Genomic DNA, 25450 nt, shown 5'->3' on the forward strand with positions numbered 1-25450 from the left:
CTCCCACCCATGTATCCAGGAGGAAGTGCTTGTGCTGGGGTTCCTATCCCTCCCATTGCCCTCCACACACCTTGGGGTACCTATAACTCCTGCCCGCCTATGCCCAGTCCTGCAGTGCCATTACCACCCAAAGCCTCCCACCTGGCAGTGGATAAAAACGTTCTCTCACCTCCTCCACCTCCTCCTCCACCCCCTCCACCACCACCAGCAGAACTGCAGAGCCACGGAGGATTACAAGAGGCCATGGCCGAGGCTGGAGAAGGTTTTCAGGAGGTGCTCTCGTTGACTGAGAGCCCTGTGCCACAGCGATCTGAGAAGTTCAGCAAGAAGAACCGCAAGCGGGTTGATGGTCGAGCTGAGGAGGCAAATGTGCCACCGCTGGCTGAAGGGAGCAAGTCAAAGAAGGAGGGCAGAGCTCTGGGCGATTTCAACTCACTCATTTCCAGTCCACGGCTGGGAGGAAGGGACAAGAAGAAGCTGAAAGGCCAGAAAGAGCAGCAGTTGAAAGCTAAAAAGATGAGTAAGGCCACTGCCAATAGTGAGTTCCAAGATAGTTCAGAAAGTGAGCCAGAGCTGTTCATCAGCGGGGATGAGCTACTCAATCAGTGCCAGAGTGGGAAGAAGGGCTGGAAGAGTAAGAGGAACCTGAGGGCTGCCTGTGAGCTGGATGAGATCAAATGTCGGAAAGCCAATGAGAAGGAGGACCGAGGGCTGGGCAGCCAGGGGTTTGTCTATGTCATGGCCAACAAGCAGCCGCTGTGGAACGAAGCCACGCAGGTCTACCAGCTGGACTTTGGTGGACGAGTCACACAGGAATCCGCCAAGAACTTTCAAATTGAACTGGAGGGCAGACAGGTAAGACAACTGAAGTAATATCATTTAGTGATCCTTACGAGTTTTCAAATATGGTTAATTTTAAATGTGTTAATGACGTGTTGTTAATGCCTCTTTGCTGAATTTGTTTCAATGGTTTTGTCTTTTATTGTTTTGTTTTTTTGTACATAGGTGATGCAGTTTGGCAGGATTGATGGCAATGCCTACATCCTTGACTTCCAGTATCCCTTCTCTGCTGTCCAGGCCTTTGCAGTGGCTTTGGCCAATGTCACTCAACGCCTCAAATGAGATGTTTCCCTCACTACTTACCCCGAGTTATATCTGGGATTAAATTGCAAGCTGTTGAAGGGGCACAGCTGTTTCTTTTGTGATGAACAAACTCTTGTAGAGGATTTTGGAGAGAAGACTAAAATCAGCCCTGGCTATAAAGAGAAATACAATCACGCTGCACTACACAATGCTGCCACTAGAGTTGGTGCAATAAGCGTCGACCGCATTTGTAGAGGATGCTGTCAGATCTGCTCTCTTCGGCAGTCAGTGGCACCCTGCAGTGCATGTGGGGCCAAAGAGCTGAGCTGAACTTTGGTGATCATCATGCAAATAAATGCTGCTTTAGCTAGAAGAAGCTTATAGACGTGATAACCAGCGGGTTAACTAAGAGAGGGATGGTCAAGGTGCAGTTTTCAAAAGAAGCAGCAGTAATACTTGAAAACCACACTCTGGAGATCAAAGTTATTTTTCCCAGAGCGCACAGGTACTACTGGGCACTGAAATCCATTGCTGTACAAACCTTTAGTGAAACAGTTACCACTTTATTATACTGCTTTTGCTTTTAGGATTTTCTTAAATGACTAAACATGGTGGAGGGTAGGAAGGTCTTTTTTGTGTTTGCTCTCTGCCATTCCTTTTATTACTATCTCAGTCTATCTCGGCTGGAACTGAAGCTTAGATATATGCATCATTTAGGAGCACTACTAAGAGTTTAGACTTTTCACTGTTGAGTGGAAGGTGTGCCACTGTTGGGAAGGTAGAAAACTAAATATAGCTGAGGTGAAGCGCAGTCTTTTCCACATGGGACTCTGAAGGAAGGAGAAATGTTACTCTGCTACATGGATTAATTTATATGTACATGTTGTCGTTTATCTAGTCAGATATGAATTTTAACATTATTGTCATCGTTTGTGATATACAATCCTCATACCCTGTCGTCACGTTTTCTTACCTGCTTTATTTGGGAGATTCGATTTGAATATTGCTGTGTAGTCTGGAGAATTCAGGTGGGAGTGGTGTACAGAATAGCTTTGGCTGACGTACCCTGTACTTAGTTCATTATCTACATATGGTGACATGGCGCCAAAGAAGTCACCAAAGCCTAGACTGAAAAACTTAACCTCTGGCATGAAGTGATGTGTCACCTGCTGTCACTTCTGTGAAGTGAGTATGTAGTTAGGGTGGCCGTCCCTGCTCTTAAAGACCACACTATTACATGTAAGCAAGGTACAGGAAATATTTTTGTATATTTCACCTATGCCATTTCATACTCTTTTCAGAAGTCGTGTAAATACGTACCAGTCGTATGTAAATGTTGTAAAGAGACTTGGGTGACTTGGACAGATTTCTGTTTACACCTGTCTCCACTGTGTTTTAAGTGTAATTTCAGGTGTGGAGCGAAGCTGTAGTACTGTTCAAGTTCAACAGCTGCAACCACAAAAATATACGAGCAGTTGAGCTGAAATTGTCGTCACTGAATCTTTGAAGTCAGAACTCCAATGAAGAATGAAGCTGTAGAAATCTGTCCGTTTAGTAAGCTGACTCTGAAATCTGAAAAGCTGGTTTATTTTTTGTTGTTTGCGTGTGTCAGGCAGTGGAGCTTGTGGACACAGAGCTGGCTGGATTGTGGGCAGTAGGAAATTATCAGGCACATTGCAAATGTCTGCAACTGTTTTTATTTGCATTGGATGGCAGCCTAAATCACTACAAAGAGCAGTAATATTTAGGTGTAATGAAACTGAACTGGTGCGATAAACATTTGTGCCAAAATTTGGTAGAATTTAAAGCTGAAATAAACAGGCTTAGAGTACTTTTAGTATAGATAAAGCTCTCACTTTGGAGCAGCTCTGTTTTGGTCTCTGAATTGATGAGATGATTCCATTATTTGGTGTGATCTTTCCATACTACAGGATGCATGTCTTGTTACTGAGGGGTTGTAGGAATGGGGACTGAAAGAAACAAAGTCCCTTCACTCCTAAAAATGAAAAGAACATGAGCATGTCATAAAGAAAATACTCATCTTTTTGTGTTAGTTGTGCAATATTTTCTTAGGGAAAAAAAAAATCCTTTGTCATCACTTTGAGCAGTTTGATACCGTTCTTTTAGTTCAGCATCTCCGTTGATGGTCTGTACACTTTATTTATGAGATTATTTCCTAAAGAGGATAAAATATCTATACATACTGTATATTGTGGAGTTTCCAGAACATTTCTTTGTGTTGATAAGAGTTTGTTACAAGTGTAGCCCAAGTTGTGAGATGGGAATGTGGGGGTGGGGTTGGGGTTGGGGTTGGGGGGGGGGGGGGGCAAATTTTCAGTGTTTTGTGAAGTTTGCATTGGATGGAAACGATGTGAATGAGTAAGTGCCCAGTTTAATGTAGTTGGTAAACTAGTTATGTAGAGTGTAACTGTCAAGTCAAGGTGTGTCTGTATTCAGCTGTGCAGTCTACCAATCCCATCAGTGTTAAATCTATTATCTTCAAACGTACGTGGTCATGGCTTCTCACACACACACACACACACACACACACACACACACACACACACACACACACACACACACACACACACACACACACACACACACACACACACACACACACACACACACCCGTTCACATGAGTTCACTAGTGTAAGCCACTGAGTTCATGTTCAGCATCGGTTATGGACTTGGTTCAGGACTCACTTTAAACTGATGATGACCTGTTGTAGATATTGTAGGATTTGGCTTTTTCTTTTAGAAAAGATACGTGCTTTGTATTTGTAGGTGTAGACTTAAATAACAAAAACCATCGAAAAAAAAATCCGAGTCTGATTTGGTGACTGAACATTTCTAGTGAATGGATAGTAAGGCATGCCATGTAAATTATTTTATAATTGTATATGTCACGCATCTTTTGAATAAAATGTCATTGTTTCAGAAAAAAAAAAAATACTGGGTGTTGGTTCTTGAATATATCCAGAGATGGCGCAGTTGACATCAGGACAGTTGTCAGAGTTTACTTAAGGTGGTTTCTGTTGTCTCTAACAGCAGATGTTTTAAAAGCAGTGAGCCAACTGGAACAGACACAGTCATCATTCATGAACAATAACAGCAGTGCTTGTTCTGCTGTGGAAGGCATGCACAATTTAATATTATGGTAAAAGTATATTACTTTGGGTTCCCCCTCAGAATTTTGAATTTAATATTACAAAATGGCAAGCATCTCTTTGGGATAAGTCAGAAATGTTACCAGCATATATGATGTAATAGAGCATAGTGTTTCAGTATAATGATTTGTGTAGCACATTTCAAGGTGCGTCACAATGACATGTCAAACTATATGAATAATGAAAACAATTCCAGCAAGCAAGGACGCAAACATGCACTGTTAAATATAGGTTATTATTATATTTGTACTATATAGGTATAGAATAGTGTTTCTGGCTTACATTTAATGAGTTCAACACACAGAGCCACCAGATTCAGGTGGATGTAATAGCGTCTGAAAGAGAAAGACAGACACTCGATTGCTATATTTTATATTTGTACATTATATATGATATGATTGTAAAATAAGTTTTAATATAAATGAGGATAGCTATAGTCAATAGATCACTTGATAATGTTTTTCCTGCCTTCAAGTTTTTGTTTTCCATCTCTATAGAGCACCATCAGTCAAACCTGCAACATCTCAGTCACAGCTATGTAGAGCAACCTACAGGACAAAGAGAGACTGGTTAGAGGTATGCATAAATAATGTGTAACATAATTTATATAATTAGCATTTTATCCACACTGTGCATAAAATGAATCATTTATTTATGTTTCACCTACATAAGTTTTAATACATTTAATATATGTGTCTTATATTTGCTTTTTTTATTGTGGTAGTCACTTTACTCTTTCTGCTCGCTAATGTAACAACAGAATTTCCCCTTAGAGCTCAAGAAAGTATTTCTATTCTATTCTATTCTATTGCTAACTTATAAAGTTAACCCTGAGTGTCACTCCTGGTGATGTGAACCTGTCAAAGCCAGCTTGACATTATGATAGATAACCCTTGAGTTAGCTCTTCATTTTTACATTATTTATCATTTACATGTTATTGATGGAGAAAACCACAGCTTGGTGCCAACATAAAGTGGATCTAAGCAGACCTGAACTGGGTAATTTTCTGTACAAGAACAGATGTTGTAATAACCCAAATTACTATTGTATTGTATTGTATTGTATTGTATTATATTATATTATTGTATTATATTATGTGCTGCACAGTGGGTTGGTGGTTAGTACTTTGCCTTGCAGCTAGAGGACCCCTGGTTTACACCCAGCCTGGGCCTGGGATCTTTCTGCATGAAGTTTGCATGTTTGATTGTTTGTCTCTACATGTAGCGACCCTTATGAGGATTAAACAGTGTATAGAAGATGAATAATATTATATTATATTATATTATGGATGTGTGGATGAGGATTGTCTCTGTCCGCGGTGCTGAACCCAGATCACGTGACCCTCCGCCGTGCCTCTCTGTGTCCGCCCCCCTCCGCTTCAACAGCCGCTTGCTTTCTCTCTCTCTCTCTCTCTCTGTCTCTTTCTTTCTTTCTTTGAACAGACACAAATAAAACAGCTTTGGCTGCACTTTTAATTAAGCGACGCGACAATACGGGCAGGTCGGTGTGTTGTTCTCTGAAGGCCGCGGATTGTCTCCTCACATCGCCATTTTCAGCCGCCTGACGGCTCGGAGCGGCGATGGACTCCGACTACTCGTCCGGCTTGGAGAACCCGCTGTACAGCGAGCTCAAGTACTTCTGCAGGAAGATCCAGGAGGCCTACAACGAGCTGAAGGAGGACCTGACGCCGTACAGGGATGATCGCTTTTATAGGTAGGCGTCTGGCAATGATGGATCCGCTCTGTGATCCGGGCTCTGTTGGTGCTGTTCGCTCTCAACCATAATTCATTTTCTGCGTGTTAAATGATCCTGTTTTATTATGAGCATAATATCAATCAGAAACAAACACGAGCATCCAGCTCTGACTGTGTTGTATTTTCTTACTCTGTATTTAGATTATGCCACACTAAACACATGCTCGGTGAAAAGCATAATGCAGTATTTCAGGAGAAGTTGGGGGGAAAAATCAGAAAAGCTAGTGATTCTTTGCATTTTCTTGTACGTGTTATCAATTTGTATTACTTTATTTGATCATGCCAAACCCACAATTTAGAAATGGCAGAGGCCTTTAGATGTCCATCAAAGGCAACAAGTGCTGCCATGATTTATATCATTATGATGTTGATTAAAAGCAATATATTTCATTTAAAAATATACATTTTGGGGTTCAGATTATTTCTAAAAACGTAGAATAAAATTATTAAATTATTAAAAGAAACAAAGTCCAGGTTACTGCTTTGACAGCTTGTGAAAAATTACAAGTTAACGTTGGTTGGCACGCGATTTCAACGAGCTGCGCATGTGTGAAACTTCTTTCCACTTGGCTGCAACATTCAGCTGCATATAGAAAACGGACAGTGCCATAATAGTGCAAATATTTGAAATGGAAACTCCCATTTCTATGGCATCCAGTGCAGCTGTATTCAGAAGATAAATAAATGAAGCAGTGCTTTAATTAAATTGCTGTTTCTTTTTGCAGTATATAAGGTGGCATATTGCTGATTTTTAAAGTGCTTTAATGAGATGTATTAAGACACTATTTTTTATTCTTAATATGGGCAAACCCATCAGTTACACCAATTTTTATAGACTCTAGTGCAGCTGCATAAATAAATAACTACAGTGATTAATACAAGACAATCAAACAAATAATAAACATAAACAACTAGCCATGTATTTCCTAAAGGTGCCCACCCAGGATTTCCACAGCAGTGATTAACACAAACTATTTTAAAAGACAGCAAGGGCAGGAAAGGTGACTTTAATCTCAGTGAAATTTTTTATTTAATCCTCTAAATCCTGTAAAACAAAGATTCCCTGCTAAACAATGGCAGACACCTTTCACTGATGGATTGCTGTGGCCTGGTTTTGCTCTTCACTGATTGGATACAGAAATTTTAAATTAACTGGTTGTAAAAAAAAAAAAACAGACAGAAGTGCTTGTTTTTCTTCTGAATAACATGTCTGCAATCACGCACTATACCCCATATAGTGCATTACATATGGTATTCCCCAATTTGTAGTGCTGTCTGAATGATAAGTTATTTATTCCCAAAATGCACTCTGATAAGTAGTGTACAGCTAATGGTCACTCTTGAAGCAATATGTATCATCTTGCATTGTGTTGAAGAAGTAGAGCAAAGGACACAAGAGCCAGTTGAGGACTGGTGGCATTTCCACAGCTTCTGACAGCTATTTTCATTGTGTTAATATGATTTTTTTTGTGCTAAGATTTTTTTTCCATGGAACATATCTTTATTTTATGTGCATCTTGTCAAAATGACAACAGGCACAAGACAAATCCATGAGTTATGGTGCAAAAATATTAAAATAATATAATAATCATTTGTATTACTATGTTTAAAATTGCCAGTAGGTTCACTACCATAGCCAGCATCAATCTAATATGCTTTAATTGAACAACAGTAGTGACGTAATTAATAGCAACAAGACCCGAGTAGTTTCCAAAAGTGTTCCTTTTGCAGAGAAGATTCTTACATAGTTCACTATATAGTGGTTTCTACATAAGGAGTAGGGAGTATGGAATGAATGGATGATTTTGGACACAGCCATTATAAAAACTGCCAAAGCTAACAGGTTTTCAACATAGTAAAAGAGTGTTTCTTTTATGAGCTAGTATGCTAGCTTCTGATGGGATATAAAGCAGCCCAGTAAATAAAGCAACGTTTAGGCTTTTGGTCAAGGGCGTAGGTTTGGTCTCAACATTGGTAGGGACGATATAACAGCATAACCTGCATGTACACTTTTTGCTGGGGATGGGACAGTAATAAGACCAAACAGATTGGGTGAACGGGGGTCAGGGCTACATTTCTCACGAACATGAACCTAATTAATTGATAAGCTAAATGATCAATGCAAAATAAATCTGTATTGACTTATACTAACTTTCATGTGTATTGGTTCAGGTGATAGTAATTAAATACATTTTAATTAATAAATAAATGCACTAATAGGTATTTGGTTTCAAAAGTGTAAAGTCACAACATGCTCTAGCCTTCTTTCCTTCTAAACCAGGCCGTTTACAAGAAGAAAAGCAGCAACATGTGTTTTTTTTTTTTGACTGTCAACACTTTCCTGTGAAACACAGACTGGGACCTCTCTCTCTAAGCAGCTTCTTGCTCACGTTTTTCTGGTTCTATATTTTCCAGCAGAGTTCACTACATTTCTCACAGTTTAATTAACGTTAACAGTAGAAAATTTATACAGGAGGACAATTCTCTCTAAGCAGCTTCCTACTCGAGTTTTGCCGGTTAGCAAGTTCACACAGTTTAATGTTATGCTAACTCTGATGCAGGTCGGAGTTTCAGTAGCACCATTAGTGGTGTGTTCCCCACGTCCACAACATTGACGTCTTTTTACATTACTTACAGTGTCGTGTGCTGCTGCTGCTGCTGGCCGAAAAAAAACTTCTAATATCCCTCCTCTTCGAAGGGGGCGGAGAAGGCGGCATGTTTATTTCTTGTGTATTTCTGTCGGGGCTGTGTGAGTGTGCGTGTGAGTGTGTGTGTGTGTGGGTGGGGGGTGGGGCAAGTCATCAGCCAATCAAACGCACATTTGATTGGACCGGCACATTCAGCAAGTGAAAAGGGGTAAATGTAAGTCTGAACCTGGTCTGAACATAATGAAAATAATTCACTTAATAATGGTAGGGTCAATTCTATCCTTACAACATATGGGAAGACAATCAAAATTACCTATATAACTGAACTCATTATATAATGCAAATAAGGTTGCTTAAAAGTTGGTGGGGACAATTTGACCCTCTTGAAAAGTTGGTAGTGTTATGTCCCTACCGTCCCTATGCAAACCTACACCCTTGCTTTTGGTGATGTAAGATGCAGCTTTGTGACTGGAGAGCCCTCTTTCCACTGTCAAAAGTTGCATTTCGGTTTGATTTGCAAACAGTGGCTGATCATGGCACCTTTGGCTTTCCATACATACACTGGCTTCCTTCAATTGCAACGTCTTTTGCATATTGTAAATGGGCCTCAACTACAAATGTAATGTATTGACGAAATGTAGAGCCCCGAACCTCACTGTATATGCTGCGTCTTAGAGCAGAAAGATGCATATAGACACAGAAGAGTGAAGAAGGACAATAGAAGGATCCTATATTACTTCCTTCTCCCTCTGAAACGTCCTCTTCCGCTCCGCTGGCGTCACGCGTTCCAGGCCCCTCCCACTCGGTGACGTAGGACTTCCAGTTGTCGCAGGCTGATGTTGATACACGGATGTGGATCCGCTGCGAACATTTTTACGCTTTTTTTCTCGCCACCGAGGCTACGAACCGTGAGAAATGGAGCGGTAAGTGTACCATTAAACCAGCGGACACACTCGGGGTTTAACACTCGGACCTGAATGTGTGAGGACGAGCCTTCAAACCAGTGTGTAGCTCTCTCTTACCATCTGTCACTGCTAGCATGAAGTAGCACGGATGCTAGTGTTGACATGTCCGCACCTGAACCTCAGGCTGTGGGCGAAAAGCAGTAACCATGAAATACATATTACTCACCAAGTTTTTTTTCTACTTCTGCTTTCCTCTTGTGGTCGCAGCGATTAGCTTTTGTATGCTAAATCTGATGACTTTCTCCCTGTGACAGGCTGGCCCCCATGCGGCTCTACACCTTGTCTAAAAGGCACTTTGTGTTGGTGTTTGTGGTCTTCCTCATCTGCTTCGGCCTCACAGTCTTCATTGGGATTGCAGGTACAGCTGATAAACACACTGAAGCAGTGATTTAGGCTGGTTACTGTGAATAAAGACCATACTTTTAGTTTTGCTTCATTTTTTTCAGTTGTTATAACGGAATTTCTTACTAATATATAGGCTAGCATTTGTGATATGAGTATTTTGTCAGTTATTTTTCACCTGTCTCGGGTATGGCAGTATTTCTCATGATTCAAAATTATATAGGTCGTAGTTGTAACAAAATTCCTCTAGTGTGTAATGTACAATCTTGACCTAGTGTAGCTGTTAGTGTCTGTTATTAAATAATCAAAACATGTCCGGGCTCATTAAATCATAATTATGTTACTATTTGGCTGCTCCCTCCTTCTATTGCTCAGTGTTACTCAGACAAATAGATAGAATGCTTTTTAATGTCAGCGAGGTAGATAAAAGCCGAGTGACTCATTTAGGATGATAATGTCAGCTACTCTGATAACAAAGTGCTTGATAACACGTGTTTCTTTTGGCACTTTTTTTCTGGCTTCTTTCTGGATAGTCCAACATTTCTCAACAGTTTTTGTGCATCTATTTTAAAAAAGACATTGCAACATTCAGTTCCTTCACTATTCTGTAGCCCAGTTTATATTTATTTTTCTCTCTGGGCGTACACTTTTCCCGTTTCAGTTCCTCCACAACTCAGAGTTGGGGCCATTTGTTTAGCCAGATTTGATGACTGCTTTTAATAGAAGATGTTTTGCTTAATTAACTTATCTTCCTAACTTTACTTAAGCATCCAGCTAATGAATAAAGAGGGAAACTTTATTATTTAGGTGAACCAAGGGTTACTGAGCATGGAAATTCATGTCAGTCAGATGTTTGAATCAGTCTTTTCTTGTGTCTTCCTTTCAGGGATCAAACTTTTGGGGCATTACATCGTGAAAACTGTAATTGTGTTTTGTTCATTTTTGTAGGTCCTAAGATTATTGCTGAACACGAGTGCAATGGCACCCGGTTCCTTGTAAAGGATTCTTCAGTTAAAGTAAGACATTTCTAAAATGATGACAATAATTATCATTTATAATAATGAACAAACTGATCGTGTTATCTATTCTATATTTTCAGACTGGGCCCTTCAATTTATTGTCTTCTCCCCTCACCACCTACAACCAGCAGCTATGGCTCACCTGTGTGATGCAGGCTCAGAACAGCAATAGTAAGTACACAGAATTAGCTGTTTACATGCACAAATATTATATACATATATTTTTCGCCCTTATTCCAAAAACGGCAATGTTCCAGCTAAGTTATTTTCATGACTGTTCCAATCAGTGTGGCAAAGATGTCTTTTATCATACATAATATAAAAATAAAATTGATGTGGCTGCTTGTGACTGTTGATTCTTTGCACTAAAGTAACATTTTTGAAGACTTATTGTGGACTTGTTCCATTGTGCAAGTACAGACTCCCTCATTTCTTTCTCGAACCACTTTGCCCAAAAGAATGGTTTTGTGGTTCATTCCAAAACCTGTTCATTTTCAAGTTATTTTAGTGTTTAAACGTTTCATTTAAAATCTGCCAAAAATAAACCACTTGCACCAAAACAGATTCTGCAGAAAATAACACGAAACAAGAAGACATATCTGACTTACCTGAGACGAACCGTCGCAAGCCAAAAAAATCTGATGTTTTTCAGCTGAACTGCAGGCTGTGCTTGCAACAGAAATGAGACGAATTAAAAATATTATTAGTAAAATATCTATAGCATGTAGAATCAGCATTTTCCCCAGAATTGGTAACACCCATGGAAAAATGTCTTACATGCTTATTTTTGCCCTTATTCCGAAAAAGAAAATATTCCCACTAAGCTAAGCAGAGATGCTTATTCCAGAAATGGAATGGGCATGGCTGCTTGTAACAGTCGCTTCTTTACGTTATAGTAGTATTTTTTTTTTTAAATGTCGACCTGTGGCAGACTTTTACAATAGTAAACAATAGTACAGAGTCCCTCTTTTCTTTCCTAAACCACCTTATTGGAAAGGTCGATGTTGCAGTACGAGCATATTTTTCTAGAACCTGGTCATTTTCAAGTTTTTGAAAAAATTTAAAAGTAGGTGTGTTTCTTCTGCTGACCAGAATTGTGAGCTTTTCTTTTGGGCATGCAATCCTACCCCAGCAATTAGCGAGCTGGTTAGTCTATAGCACACTTCGCTGACTGTAAGCAAGCGAGAGGTTGTGTGGTAAAAACCTCAGTTGAGACACAGGTTAATCCCAAATGAGCTGTATACAGAAAGCTCCTAATTCTGGATAGCGTCAGTATGTCACACATGCCTTCTTCAGAAAATGCTACATTTGGAATAAGGCTTATTTTAGAATGTCCAAACACAAAATCCCATTTACATAATTATCAAATTTGGTTGTATTCGGAGTAATAGCGTACAAGTAAACATCGGCCCTGACAGCTGATTTTAAGACAAAGTCATTTAGCCTTTTCTTAAATTATTGTTTCGTAAACATACTTAATAACGACCACTCTTGCTATCTGTGTCAGTGGGAGACTTCAAGCAGCCCTTTGAAATCAGCGTGGAGCTGAAAGGAGTGATGCAGGACGCCAGCATGATGCACATCAACAAAGTACAGAAGTCGCGGACTTTACACTGCGGAGTGGTAAGTGTGAGTCATCTCTCGCTATCTTTCTGTCTGACAGTGAGCTCGTGAGGCAGCAGCAACAATATGGCAGCCTGTAGTTTAGGCTGGGTTTAAATTTGAGGATCATGTCAGATAGACGCTGGTGATCTACGGAGCGGTTTGTTGACTGAGCTATCAGTGATGCCGTGTTTTGTTTGTCTTGTCTAGCAGAAATGTGATGAGATCATTTTGCTGCATCTCGGCTACCTGAACTACACCCAGTATCAAGTTTCTGTCAGCTTCAAAAACCTCGAAAATATCACGTATGAAATCAAGGTTCAGTTTGTGGTGAGTGAAAAAGACTCCTTTTCGTTGCTGCTGTGGAGTTTTTTCAGTTACTTGAGCTCACAGGTCACTCACAGCCTTTTCGTTCTTTTCTACATTTCCTCCTCTTTAGTGGAAAACGTACAATCCGACATTCTCACAAGTGGAAATCTGGTTCCGGTTCGTCTTTGTGGTGTTGACCTTTATGGTGACGGTAAGAGCATGGTTTACCATCATTGAATTTCCCTTCGGGGATTAATAAAGTTATTGTATTGTACCTATCAGGACTTACATTTTTCCACTTTCCAGCTCAATCGGCACACACTGAATAAAAGATGACATTTAAAACAGACTTTTTTCTTCCTTTATGTGGCAGTGTATGTTTGCTCATTCGCTGAGGAAATTTTCTATGAGGGACTGGGGAATAGAACAGAAATGGATGTCTATTCTGCTTCCTTTGCTGTTGCTCTACAACGGTGAGTGTCTTTTTCTCTCTTCAGAGCACATTTTAGGTTGCACCCGCCTAACACATGATTTATAAATCACTGAATTAAAATGGGTCCATCATAAAAGATTAGCTGCTATTTAATCCTCTGAATCCTAAAACCTGCTGGGGGGTTTAAATGGTATGTTGTTGTTTAAAAAGTGATCAAAATTACACAATTCTTCAGCACCGGAAGCTGTGAAAACATAAAGCTACGTCAAAATTATTTTATTCTGCAAGTCTAATTTAAAAATCTTCCAAAAATTATCAGTTTGAGCTAAGCAGATTCTGTAAAAAAAAAAAATGTAACAAATTAAAAATATTATTAGTAAAATATTAAAAATATGTGGAATCACCATTTTTTTCTCAGTATTGGTAGCACTGGTAGACACTCAGAAAAAAAGTGCACATATTAATTCTATTTTTTAATAGGAGTTGATAGTTTTTATTTTGTTAATCAGAGACAATTTATTTTTCTTTTATTTTTTGTTAATTATTTGTGGTATTATATCTGTGTTATACTGCATGGAAGAGTTTTTGACTGTTTCCATAGAGGGAGACGTAAAAAATGAATCCACAGTGAGCGAAAATATGACAGGAGCAACAAACACCCAGACACTGATTGTGTCATCAGAGAATTAATGTTCCCAGATGTAGAAGTTTTGTAGCTAAATAAAAGAACTGAGATGCAGTGGAGAGCTGGTGATATAACCCATTGTTATTGTTAAATGTTTAATAAAGAGGAAAACTTTACTTAATATTCCACAGACAGAACACATTACACCTCAAGTGACAGTCTGTTGTACTAGTAATGCTAAGCTGAATAACTACAGGATGATTTTTTTTCTCTGTGTGAATATTACTGAAAAACACACATCTCTCCACTCAGACGGGTTTTTTTCCTCTGCTGTTCAGATCCGTTCTTCCCGCTGTCATTCCTGGTGAACAGCTGGTTTCCGGGGACGTTGGATGCTTTCTTTCAGGCTCTCTTCCTGTGTGCTCTGCTGCTCTTCTGGCTCTGCGTCTACCACGGCATCAGGGTTCAGGTCGGCGCAGCGTCACTCCCGTACTTTCACGATTTTCTGTCGTTTTCGGCTTGTTCTGAATCTTCTCGCTTTACTCCCGCAGGGTGAGAGGAAATTCCTGACGTTCTACCTGCCCAAGCTGATCATCGTAGGTCTGCTGTGGCTCTCAGCGGTTACACTCGGCATATGGCAAACGTAAGTGAGTCCTCTGCCCACAAATTGCTTATTTTAATTCATAACAGGATTGAAAAGACTTACTCTGCTTGTTTGATTTTTCAGGGTTAATGAACTCCAGGATCCTACTTATCTGTACAAAATTGACATAGCAAACTTTCAGGTGAGGCTTTTGAAACCTTTTGTGAAACTTTATGCAGCTTCTTATGAAGTCGGAGTTGAAGGAATGGCAGCAACATCGTCGTGATCGTTTCAGCCCACTTTTGCAATGTTGGGAAAGAAAATGGGGTAATAAACATTCAGCGTTTGTTTTTGTTCGCCTTGTGTTAACTCTTCAGGGTATGAAGGTCTTTTTCCTGATTGTGGTCTCCTTCTACATCCTCTACTTGATATTCCTGATCGTCAGAGCTTGTTCTGAACTCAAGAACATGCCTTACTCAGGTATCCCACCACACCTCTCTGTATTCGAGTCAACTTAAGTTTTCACTGCGACCATATTAAAGAGCTGTCATTTGGATCACTAGATCTCCGGCTGAAGTTTTTGACGGCGCTGACGTTCGTCGTCCTCGTTATAAGGTGCGTTCAAGGAAAAGCAAACTCCATTTTTTTTCTTCTGAAGGGTTGTTGTTCTAATCACTGCTTCTCTCCTCCAGCATGGTCATTCTCTACCTGAGGTTTGGTGCCAAGGCTCTTCAAGACAATTTCGTGGCTGAATTGTCTACTCATTACCAAAACTATATCCTTTGAGCAGCTTTTTGTTGGCATCGTACCATGGCTTGTTATTGTTGGAAATAGTGAAAGGTTGTTCCTTAATTCCAGACATACCAGCTGAATTTTTATCCTTCTATGGCCTGCTCAACTTCTACTTGTACACATTAGCATTTGTGTATTCTCCCTCCAAAAATGCCCTTTATGGTAGGTAGTTTCTCAGACACCTTCTTTTGCTGCTGCGTATATGGACATATTGCATTAAACCAGCCGGTTTGGTTTCATTTCTCAGACTCCCAGCTGAAAGATAATCCAGCGTTCTCCATGCTAAACGACTCGGATGACGAAGTGATATATGGGTATGTGCTTTGTTGCTTCAGTTGTGCAGATTATACACAATGTGAACATCTACAAACCCTTCTGATTTTGTGTTTCTGACAGGAGTGATTACGAAGACATGCCTTTACAAAACGGACGTGCCATCAAAGCAACCGCCAAGTACCAGGATGAGACTGACAGCGACTGATGTGTCCTCCCTCCTCTGTGTTAAATCTGTCACAAGGAACCTTCATGTGCAAATACGGTGCACTGGCATTGGTAGTATAAAATGATTGACTGGACGTGTACATAAATATATTTTTAAAAAAAGATCAATTCCATGTCTACTGAATGTACTGTACTTTTGAAAGGTGAGTTATGTAGCCACTCATTGAAAACAAGAAAACAAACGCTAAAGTAAACCACTAAAGGTTTTTACCATTTTGTAAACCAGCATTTCTTCACAGCCTGATGACAAACAATTACCAGGGAAAGTGCTGATATTCATTTGGGATTTATGCGTGGGATCCTTGTGTTTAATGCTTTCTGTTGAACCACTGTTGTTTCACTGCATACTTTTGTTGTTTGTGCCATTCCACTCTGCTCTCTGACAGTCTGAGAATAATGAGAATAACTTTTTTTCTTGCCAAAGCTGAGTAAACACAGCAGAAATGGTAAAAGAAACTCCCAACTGGAAGAGCTGCAAGTACACTGACCGCATGTATTTCTACTCACATGATTCCTGAACAGGGTATCTGTTGATAAATCCATTGTCCTCAGACATTTAAAAATACAGAGAGCCTTAACCGAAGTAACAGTCCTCCTACTAATTCATTTTTTTCTAAGCTTTGTAATTGCACTTTTCAAGAATTTTTATTTTGCCAAAAAGTGATAACATTTGATACTGTATCATCTGACTACATGGATGGATGGATTTGGATCATTTGTATGAATTTTCTCACAACTTTGTCATTTCACTGCTGACCTGTCATTTCTTTACCCAGCACGAACTTTTTCCCCATGCCTTTGTTGAACACGCTATGTTCGATAATCATTTCCCTCCCATGGCTTAGCTTAAATTGCCTACAATGAGGTAATTGCTGCCATTTTCTTTTATAAAACCAGAGCTAATGGACAACAACAGCCAAAACGAATATATCTCTGTTCTCTACAAGTATGTATTTTAATCAAGATGGTGCCTTGTCTTCACATTACTCTGTTTTCTTCTAACTGGCCTGTAATCTCACATTTGTAAATGCTTTGACATAAAAGTACATGTTTGATTCTTTCCGTGTGAATGTAGCTTATGTTGGTTTAAGGTGGTGAAATGAGATTGCTTTTGAAATGTGTTAAAGTACCCGCAAAATTTTGTTGCTTTACAAGATAAATGCTGTACATGTAGCAGTATCACGTGGCGTGTAAATAAAGCAAAGCATATACAGCATAGTAGTGTTTTAATTAATTGCACTTAACATGAAAAACGAACACATTGTAATAAAAACAACATAGCCAGCATGGTCAAACCCCACGTGCTGCTTCCTAAAGCAAAAAAAGAGAGAGATTTGTACAAATGTTGGCTGTTGTAGGTTCAGATGGCCATTCCAAAAACAGTGACGATGCAGTACATGGACTCGTTCTCCCATTTCACCGAACAGTTTCCTGTAACACAAGGAAAAGTTTGGTGTTTGTAGCATTGGTGCCATTTAAATAAAGCTGCATTTTAAGGTGGATTTTTACAGTAACACACCAAAATTTGAAAAACTATTTGTGCACAGTTGACAAACTTTGACTCTTTGCTAAGCTTAACAATAGAAATCCATCCATCCATCCTCAATACACCGCTTTATCCTCACTAGGGTCGCGGGGGGTGCTGGAGCCTATCCCAGCTGACTTGGGTGAAGGCAGGGGACACCCTGGACAGGTCGCCAGTCTGTCACAGGGCTACATATACAGACACACAATCACACTCACGGGCAATTTAGAGAAATCAATTAACCTCAGCATTTTTTTGGGCTGTGGGAGGAAGCCGGAGTACCCGGAGAAAACCCACGCATGCACAGGGAGAACATGCAAACTCCATGCAGAAAGATCCCAGGCCGGGATTTGAACCGGGGATCTTCTTGCGGCAAGGCGAAAGGTCTAACCACTACTTCACTGTGCATCCCCACAATAGAAATCAGATTTTTTTAAAAAAACTTTTTCCTTAAGTCATTAACAAAGACCACTTACATGCTGCAGTTATATTTTTTTGTTCTTGAGATCCAGTTATTTCTCTATCACACTGTATTTGGTCAATAGCTTACAAAGAGTTACTCTTAAAAAAATATTCACACTAAAAAAGAAAAACAGATTCCTATAATCACAAGTTTAAAAAAATAATGCAGCAATGGACCAGATAAAAAAAAGTGAATTTAAATTACAGAAAAGATTTCCCAATGCATTGTTGGGGAGAAGTGATGTGAAATGTAAAGTAGTTCAAAAACTATTCACAGATGGCTTAATGCAGCTTTTTTCTAACCCAAACAATAGAAATCGGATTTTAAATTTCTTATCTTCAAGTCAGAATAGAAGAGTATGTGCATGCTGTGTTTATATTCTTGCTTTGCATGTTTGTAAGACTGGCGTCTTGCTCAGTACTACACTGATAGTTTCAGACAGGAGAAAACATTACCTATCACGCTCACATCTCTACTACAACTGCCAAGAAAACACAGAGCACATGCATTTTAACACACAAAACAAAACATAGCAGTGTTGATAGAAGTGTTGTGCTTTTACCATCAGTAGAGTTGTCCCAGAAGCATGCACAGGCTGTTTGTAGACCTGCTCCAGTTTTCTGCATGATAATGCAATTCACTAACACACAAATGCTTTGTTTTAATATCAATGTAAAGTTCCAAGAACCATCAACATATTTTTTTCTGAGGCATTTGTCCACATACCAATGTATTTGAACGGCTTTCCCAGCTTGCTAAGATGACTGAGGCACTGTTCAGTGACACTGGAGTTCCACTGCTTCACTCTGATGTGCTGGTACACGTTTCCTCCAAGGATGGACTCCACTGACTGCAGTGTAAACAAAGTTGTGTTTCAGTAACACTAATCAACACACACAGAGTCACGACTGTTATACATTAAATATGTATCATAAAACAATAGCCTAAAATGAACAATCCAAATAACTGTTTCCCCAAAATCCTTTATATAAATTAATAAATATTAAATACAGCATAACGGTCCAGCTGGGGAAACTTCCTTAGCAACCGTTACAGTGTCCTTAGCAACATGTTGCTAACACAAAGCTGCTAGCCGGAAATGAATGTCTGGTGTTAAAGTTTGTGCATGAATCACAGATGATTATTATTGTTAATGTTTTACTCACCTCATTAATAATTTTCCTCACTTCGTCAACAACGAACGTTGTCTGTGAGATATCAGAGAAAACTGTAGTTTAAGCTAACCGTCTACAGGGATGCTCGCTATGAACGATACTTTCTGTTTAACCTCAGAAACAAGAAGGTTCTTCACAAACAGCATTGTGAGTCTAATTCTAGATGATAAAAACACATTCAGTAGCGAGTTTTAAGTAGCTACTTACAAGCATCGGGTCCTCTTCCATCTGGTAATTGTCCATGTTTCCTGCCTTCGGTCAAGTGAGCAGTGCTAACCTACAAAGAACTTCCGGTTGGTTATTGTCAGAATAAAGGCGCAATCTCTATAAATACAGAAAGAAAGAAAATGAAAACTTCAATGAGAAATATCCATGTTTCAAAAACCTAAAGTCAAAACTGAATGTCAATAATTCTCTTATGCTGTGGTAGTATATAGGCTACATTTAAACTTACAAAATAAATAAATGAAATGAAATAATGAAAATGGAGTTATTTTTTAAACTACTTACGCTTCCCTTTTACCGATTTTACTACATATCAGTAATTGTCAAAACAGAGAAAATCTGTCAAATAAAAGTTAAAAATCTAAAAGATTTCAGTGACATTGAAGCATAGCAAAAGACCAAATTTTCAACCATAAATTTTTTTTTGCTATTTTGTTATTATTTACAGTTTTGGCTTGACTTCTTACAGTTAAGATGTAAAATCAATAGTTTCCCTCCCTATGATTTTGTTGCTCATTATCTGTAATTAAACAGCTGTCACAAAACAGGGAACATCTGTTGAAAAAAGAGTGATTTGTTAATAAAATGTTGCAAATTTTTGACTGTATAGACTTACAACCCTAAGGGTAAGACATCCAGTTTATTTATGATGATAGAAATCTCTAACAAATAAAACTGTTATGACAGAAGAATGTTCTGATTGTTGTAAATAGATCAGACTTTTACAGCACAATAATGTGATAAATTACAGCACAATAATGTAATAAACTGAAGAAGCCTATCCAAGCCGACTCATGGTGAAGGCGGGGGACAGACCGATTCAGATTTAGGAGGTTTGTCATTTGCACTGAAAACTAGACAGTTACAACGTACAATGAAATTCTTACATTGCTTACATAACAATGCGTAATATTGTCATGGTTAAATGTGTATAGAATACAAAAAGACAAATAAAATACATGTAAATAAAGAACCTTTTTGTCTGTGTTTTTATTAGTTCAAATGTGGATGATTCAGGTTTAGAAAGACTTTAGGGATGAAACAAGACTGACCCAGAACCTGCAGCCAAAAGAAATGAAGCTAAAGCCTGGATGGACAGTGTGATGTGTCAACCAGGTGAATGCTCTGAGCAGACAGAAAGAAGCCTTTATTTTTGACAAATACTTTTGTTGTACATGTAAGACACTTTTGATTGAAGTGTCTTACCTGTACTTATAATAAAATAATATAAAACTTTATTAATCCCAAAGGAAATTCTTGTTCCACATGTTGCTAAAAAAAATCAAGAAATGCAGTGTTTAAAAAGTAAAAACCAGGAAAATATAAGTACATACATATGCATTAATGAAATTACTGAAACAGGTGAGACTGTCACACATGATAATGGAAAAAATGAAATAAAATTGCACCTGAGAAATTAAATGAAAATGAAATATTCCACATGCTGCCAACGCTGTACATGAAAATGAAATATTGCACATGTAATCAAAAAGTTGCAAATGAAACTGAAATACACACAAGAAAGGAAATGCTACACATGATTCAGAAGCTAATATTGCAGAAACTACTGAGAAGTAGTATTACAATAATCCTGATAATATTGTTTAGATCAAAGTATTCAATATTTTAGGCATCATTTCCTGCAGAAAGGGCTGGAGTTAAACAATTACAGTTAAGTAATTTCAATAGCTTCTTTATCAGCAATTAAAAAGCATAACTTAAGCAGTCTTCAAGGATTTTCAAAGGATTACATAAGGCTAATTATACTGCAGTTCTCATTTACTGTTAAAAATGATAATCAATGATCCAAAATAGATCAACAAATAAGATTTTATGAAATAGAATGGGACTTCTAAGGTGACATTTTCCAAATTATTTTATTGAGAAAAATAAATGCTCACAGTAAATGAGACTCGGTTCTCTTTGGGTGTATTTGCTGTAACTTTAACACCTACAGAAACCTGAAGTTGCTCATGACCTAAACCTGATCGGCACAAGGCCCTGAACTTGTTCCGCTATTCCGCCCTTTGGAGCAACATTTCAGGTAATTTGTGCTTTTACATACCAGTTACTTTAAAAAGAAGTTGTTTTGCCCGTCGCTGTTTTGGTTTTACTTTTAATAAATGAGATAAAACCACAGCATTTGTTAGTTACTTTTATTTTTACACCTGAAGGGACGTTTGTGTTGCTAACCGCTAAGCTAGGCTAACTGATAAACTAGCTAAAACTGCAGAGAGGGTGAAGAGAATGTAAAACGTTTGAAATTTGAACTCGTTTTTTTTTTTTTTTTTTTTTTTTTACTGGGTTAATGTTTTTAATTCAGTATAGTAATGGTAGTGCAGACAAAATAAAGACAGTAAGAATCTCCAACAGCCTGTGCAGTTGTTTCAACTAGCCAAGTTTAAGCAAACCACGCTGATGTAGCAGGCTAGCTTACTATGCTAACTGTTAATGAACTGTAAATATCTTGTTTTGAGGTATCGTTAAATACAAGTGCTCTTATTAAATATCTCTGCATTCTAGTGCTCTTTTGACGTTTACATTAGCTCTGAAGATGGTGGACAGAGTCCGCATTATTTGTAATTTTCTTAATTTCGTGTCAATGCTTTGACTCAAACAGCTATAAAAGTTTGAAATACTTGCGTACTTAATGTTAAAACGTTTAACTTTTCCGAAAACATCACTTTGTTGGTCATAAAGGCGTTTATTTTGAAAATTTAAGTATCAGACAGTCCCATAGCTAGCTTGGTGAGTTTCATGCACTGGGTCGCTCACGTAGAAATGATTTGATTTTACCAGAGTGGGTGAACTGAATATTTATCATTTGCTCATATTTTTGCTACACATGCATGGTTTCACATCAGAGCAGTTGCAGTTTCAGGCTCAGTTTTGTGATTGTACACATGAGGGAGACAGAGCTCGATGGGTCTTTGTGATAGCGTTTGGATATTGGAAGTATTTTTTATTTACATTCATAGACAACCATCCTACAGCTAGAATTCATTGCACTATATCTTAATCATTTATGTAACAGATAAGATCGAAAGTATCGCTACTAAAGTTTAAATATAGATGTTTTTGATACTTTTTCGTTGTCATCGACTATTGGCCTGGAGCACGTCACGTGACTAGGAATCTCATTAACCCGCATTCACTTTAGCGACGTTCTGACACTAAAATGTGCAGTTTAAACAACTTTTTGTCACCGATTAGGACAAAAAACAATCAGTTTGTTTCTGTACATTTCATCTGGTAGTTTGTTGTTTTCCGTATAATCATACTGAACCGTCAGTGAGAATCGTAGTAAGCAGCATGGCTCTCCTGCTTCCGACGTTTCTGGAGTATCGCTTCTCGGCCTTTTGGCTAAGATCAAGTGTAGTATCTGTTCTTATCAGTTTAATATCTGATACGTCCCCTACCCGGGGACCATATATTAAATTGATTTTTGGAACAGGGAGATGGAATAGGGGCTTGCTCCGTCCACTCCACGCATCGACCTGGTATTGCAGTACTTCCAGGAACGGTGCACCCCCTTTCACATGTGGAAAGTAAAAACCAAAAATGAAGCAGAAACTCCACTTCTGAGTCTGTGTGGTGATTGCTGCTGTTATGTAAACTTATTTAAACCTGTTAGTGGTAAAGTAATATTGTTATACTTAGAATACTCACATTTATTGTTTGATATAGGCACTACTAACCTTTTTCCTAATACCTGTAAAAGTCACTTTTAATCACTAAACTGACTTTAAATCACCATGCCTTGAAATGTGTAAATACTGTATACTGAGTTCTAATTTCATTTAGTAACTTTGAGAGAAAAAGACGTTGCTTTCACCTACAGAGTTTCATTTGAAGAAGTAGTCCTTAAAATGTTTTTTTTTGTTGGATTTCAGGAGCATTTAGATGATGATCAACAGAAAATATTTGCAGCAAGTTGTAAGTGAACTCAAGCGAGAAATTTCATATATTGCTCACAGGAGTTAGACATAAAGACATCAATGTGTTTTATATTAATTTCCCATCAGAGGCTTCATTTTAGCAAAAGTTTGGAGTCCCACAATGGACATGGTTAGAATTTTTCAACTTCAACTGCAATGTTTTATATTCCTTCTGATCGTGAATGTGAGTATGCTTGTTTGTCTCCATGCGTAGCCCTGTGATAGACTGGTGACGTGTCCAGGGTGTTTCCTAAGTCAGCTGGGATACACTCCAGCCCCCTGCAACTCTAATGAGGATTAAACAGTGTATAGATAATGGATGGATGGATTATTTGATTGAACAGCAACAAAATAACTGCAATTGTAAAAAAAAAAAAGAAAGGAAAAAAAGTCACAACCCCACTGGAAAGATACTATCTTTGATTCTGATTCTTGCATTTATCAAAGCTTAAAAGAAAAATAATCAACCAAAAACGAAGTAATAAAACAAATATTTTACTCTGTCACAAAGACCGAACAATTATTCCATTTTAGTCTGCAGACAAAACATTGCAAACAATATTCATTTTAAGAAAATAAACAGTCCAATGTCCAAGAAGAAACTTCTTCTTTGATGAAGTTTAGGATTATTTCTGCGTGATAGGGAATGAATTCTGGTCCATTAGCTCTCCAACTCTGTCCTGGAGGGTGTGAACCACCTCTGCCAGGATGAACAAGTGTGTGTCATCAAGGTCCTTGAGGATAAACTTCTTTCCCAAGGCCATCGTCTCATCCAGGTAGAGGAGGAACTGTTTCATGGCAGGATCACTATGAGCAGATGAAAGAAAGGCGAAGAAGGAATAAATGTATTGTTTAAAAAAAAGCTCTGAATGACTTTTCTGACAATCAACCTAGTGGTGTTGAAGATGCTGAAGTTAGCTTCCAGTTTGTAGACTCTGATTTTGTGGTTGAGGTAAAGTTAAGCCATACTCAGCTTAGAGCACTGAGTGACAGATTCCATGTTTTTTCAGTGTTTCCATAATGTACAACTGTTGGACATTTAAGGTAAGCCCTTAGATATGGTGAGATCATGTAAGTAATTTTACATAAATCCTTGGCGTTGTCTGAAACCTTCTTTTAGATTTGTCAAGCCTTTATCTTATTTGGTAAAATGCCAAAAAATGGAGATTTCATTGTTTTTTCCCCACAAGTTGTACCTCATTAGATGAGATCCTGAAAACCAGATCTAAAACCACCATACTTAATCTGGTTGAGTAAGTCTAATTCATAGAGGCCTAGACAGTTTCAAAACTGTAAAACGTGCGGGAGGAAAAAAATAATAAAAATCCTGTTTTTTTGCATTTTCACAAATGGAAATGTTCCACAAATGTGAATGTGGGTTTCAAAAAACATTATATACTGAAAAACCGTAAAACGGTCGTTAAGCGTGACAGGTTTACTTTTCCTTGTGTTATCCCTTAACTTACACAGGTTCTACTCGATCAAGCTTTCACAACAGATTTACAACCTTCCTTACCATTCAACAAGGACTCCTTTGTGCACATTGACCATGTTGACAGGCGCAGGGAATTTGGCAGTCGAGACAAATGAAAGTGATCCAGACCTGTGGCACAAAGCAAACAAGACGTGATCTTGATGGTAAATTATCTAATGGTAGGTCTAACGTAGCAGTAACTAGACACAGGACAGTAAATTCCAGTAAAAAGAATAGAACGCTTAGGCATGTTTCGACCTCGATCTTTGAAAGACAGTATCAGTTAAAGTTATTACCCTCAGTCTAGCTTTTTACTGCTAACGCTAACTGAAAACAATATAATCACGGACATATTCAGCCAAACACTGCGTTTTCCAAGTATTAAATAGAGTAAGCCTTCGTTACACATTTGCGTACCAAGCTACATTTAGGGAAAAACATGTGACATAGGGTAAGAGACAGCCTTACACAGACCTGATAGATTCAGTTGTATACAGTCTATGGTTGTTTCTTGTGCTAACCGGTGCTAATTCGTCACTGCGTTGTTAACGTACGGTGCGTGTCGAGGGACAATCTTCGATCCAACAACCGCGTATGCGGCAAATCCTAGTTGAGCAAATTATAGCATATTTAACCATCTCCACGCTGCCTTTCGCCTCTCAGGCTTGAAAAAAAGAAGCAAGTTTTATATTTTAACGCACATTAATTCTGTGCGCTATGAACCGTTACACTTTTTAATGACAAAACAAATATGGGAAATTCTCCCATCACATTATCTGTATGGAACTTGCAATATCTGCAATCAAGTCAAATGTAAGAGAT

The 25450-nt window shown here is 38.5% G+C and overlaps 4 protein-coding genes and 1 non-coding gene across 8 annotated transcripts in view; 3 read left to right on the forward strand and 2 right to left on the reverse strand.

Moving 5' to 3' along the window:
• tulp4a (TUB like protein 4a) overlaps positions 1 to 2773 on the forward strand; it is a 32322-nt gene extending 29549 nt beyond the window's left edge. Inside the window, 2 exon segments of the mRNA XM_022212863.2 lie at positions 2 to 855; positions 1006 to 2773. Coding sequence (XP_022068555.2) covers positions 2 to 855; positions 1006 to 1122 — 971 coding nt within the window. The 3' untranslated portion in view covers positions 1123 to 2773.
• Positions 2774 to 5597: 2824 nt separating this feature from the next.
• tmem181 (transmembrane protein 181) lies at positions 5598 to 17044 on the forward strand. 4 transcript variants are annotated; one of them, XM_051937013.1, is made up of 17 exons: positions 5598 to 5968; positions 9877 to 9980; positions 10913 to 10980; positions 11064 to 11154; positions 12491 to 12612; positions 12799 to 12915; positions 13025 to 13105; positions 13268 to 13367; positions 14291 to 14421; positions 14504 to 14595; positions 14680 to 14737; positions 14913 to 15015; positions 15099 to 15150; positions 15228 to 15310; positions 15400 to 15489; positions 15575 to 15641; positions 15724 to 17044. In XM_051937013.1, exons 1-17 carry the CDS (start codon positions 5835 to 5837, stop codon positions 15806 to 15808), a joined length of 1578 nt encoding a protein of 525 aa, XP_051792973.1. In that variant the 5' UTR covers positions 5598 to 5834; the 3' UTR covers positions 15809 to 17044. The 4 variants fall into 4 exon arrangements, with proteins under 4 accessions (XP_051792973.1, XP_051792974.1, XP_051792975.1 ...); XM_051937014.1 differs by having other exon boundaries at positions 5599 to 5968; positions 12491 to 12606; positions 12796 to 12915; XM_051937015.1 differs by having other exon boundaries at positions 5599 to 5968; positions 12491 to 12606.
• Positions 17038 to 19329, reverse strand: dynlt1b (dynein light chain Tctex-type 1b). The gene is made up of 5 exons (XM_022221540.2): positions 19199 to 19329; positions 18983 to 19024; positions 18543 to 18666; positions 18379 to 18456; positions 17038 to 17259 (listed from the first exon to the last, which is right to left on the reverse strand). The coding sequence occupies exons 1-5, from the start codon at positions 19232 to 19234 to the stop codon at positions 17189 to 17191; spliced, it is 351 nt and encodes a 116-aa protein (XP_022077232.1). The 5' UTR covers positions 19235 to 19329; the 3' UTR covers positions 17038 to 17188.
• Positions 19330 to 22559: 3230 nt separating this feature from the next.
• Positions 22560 to 22750, forward strand: LOC127530421 (U2 spliceosomal RNA). Its single transcript, XR_007937011.1, has one exon. It is a non-coding gene; the product is annotated as a U2 spliceosomal RNA (small nuclear RNA).
• Positions 22751 to 23633: 883 nt separating this feature from the next.
• gtf2h5 (general transcription factor IIH, polypeptide 5) lies at positions 23634 to 25223 on the reverse strand. Its single transcript, XM_022221545.2, has 3 exons — positions 25103 to 25223; positions 24671 to 24757; positions 23634 to 23961 (listed from the first exon to the last, which is right to left on the reverse strand). Exons 2-3 carry the CDS (start codon positions 24703 to 24705, stop codon positions 23781 to 23783), a joined length of 216 nt encoding a protein of 71 aa, XP_022077237.1. The 5' UTR covers positions 24706 to 24757; positions 25103 to 25223; the 3' UTR covers positions 23634 to 23780.
• Positions 25224 to 25450: the final 227 nt, after the last annotated feature.

Source organism: Acanthochromis polyacanthus, chromosome 16, assembly GCF_021347895.1.
Source record: "Acanthochromis polyacanthus isolate Apoly-LR-REF ecotype Palm Island chromosome 16, KAUST_Apoly_ChrSc, whole genome shotgun sequence".
Classification (NCBI taxonomy): domain Eukaryota; kingdom Metazoa; phylum Chordata; class Actinopteri; family Pomacentridae; genus Acanthochromis; species Acanthochromis polyacanthus.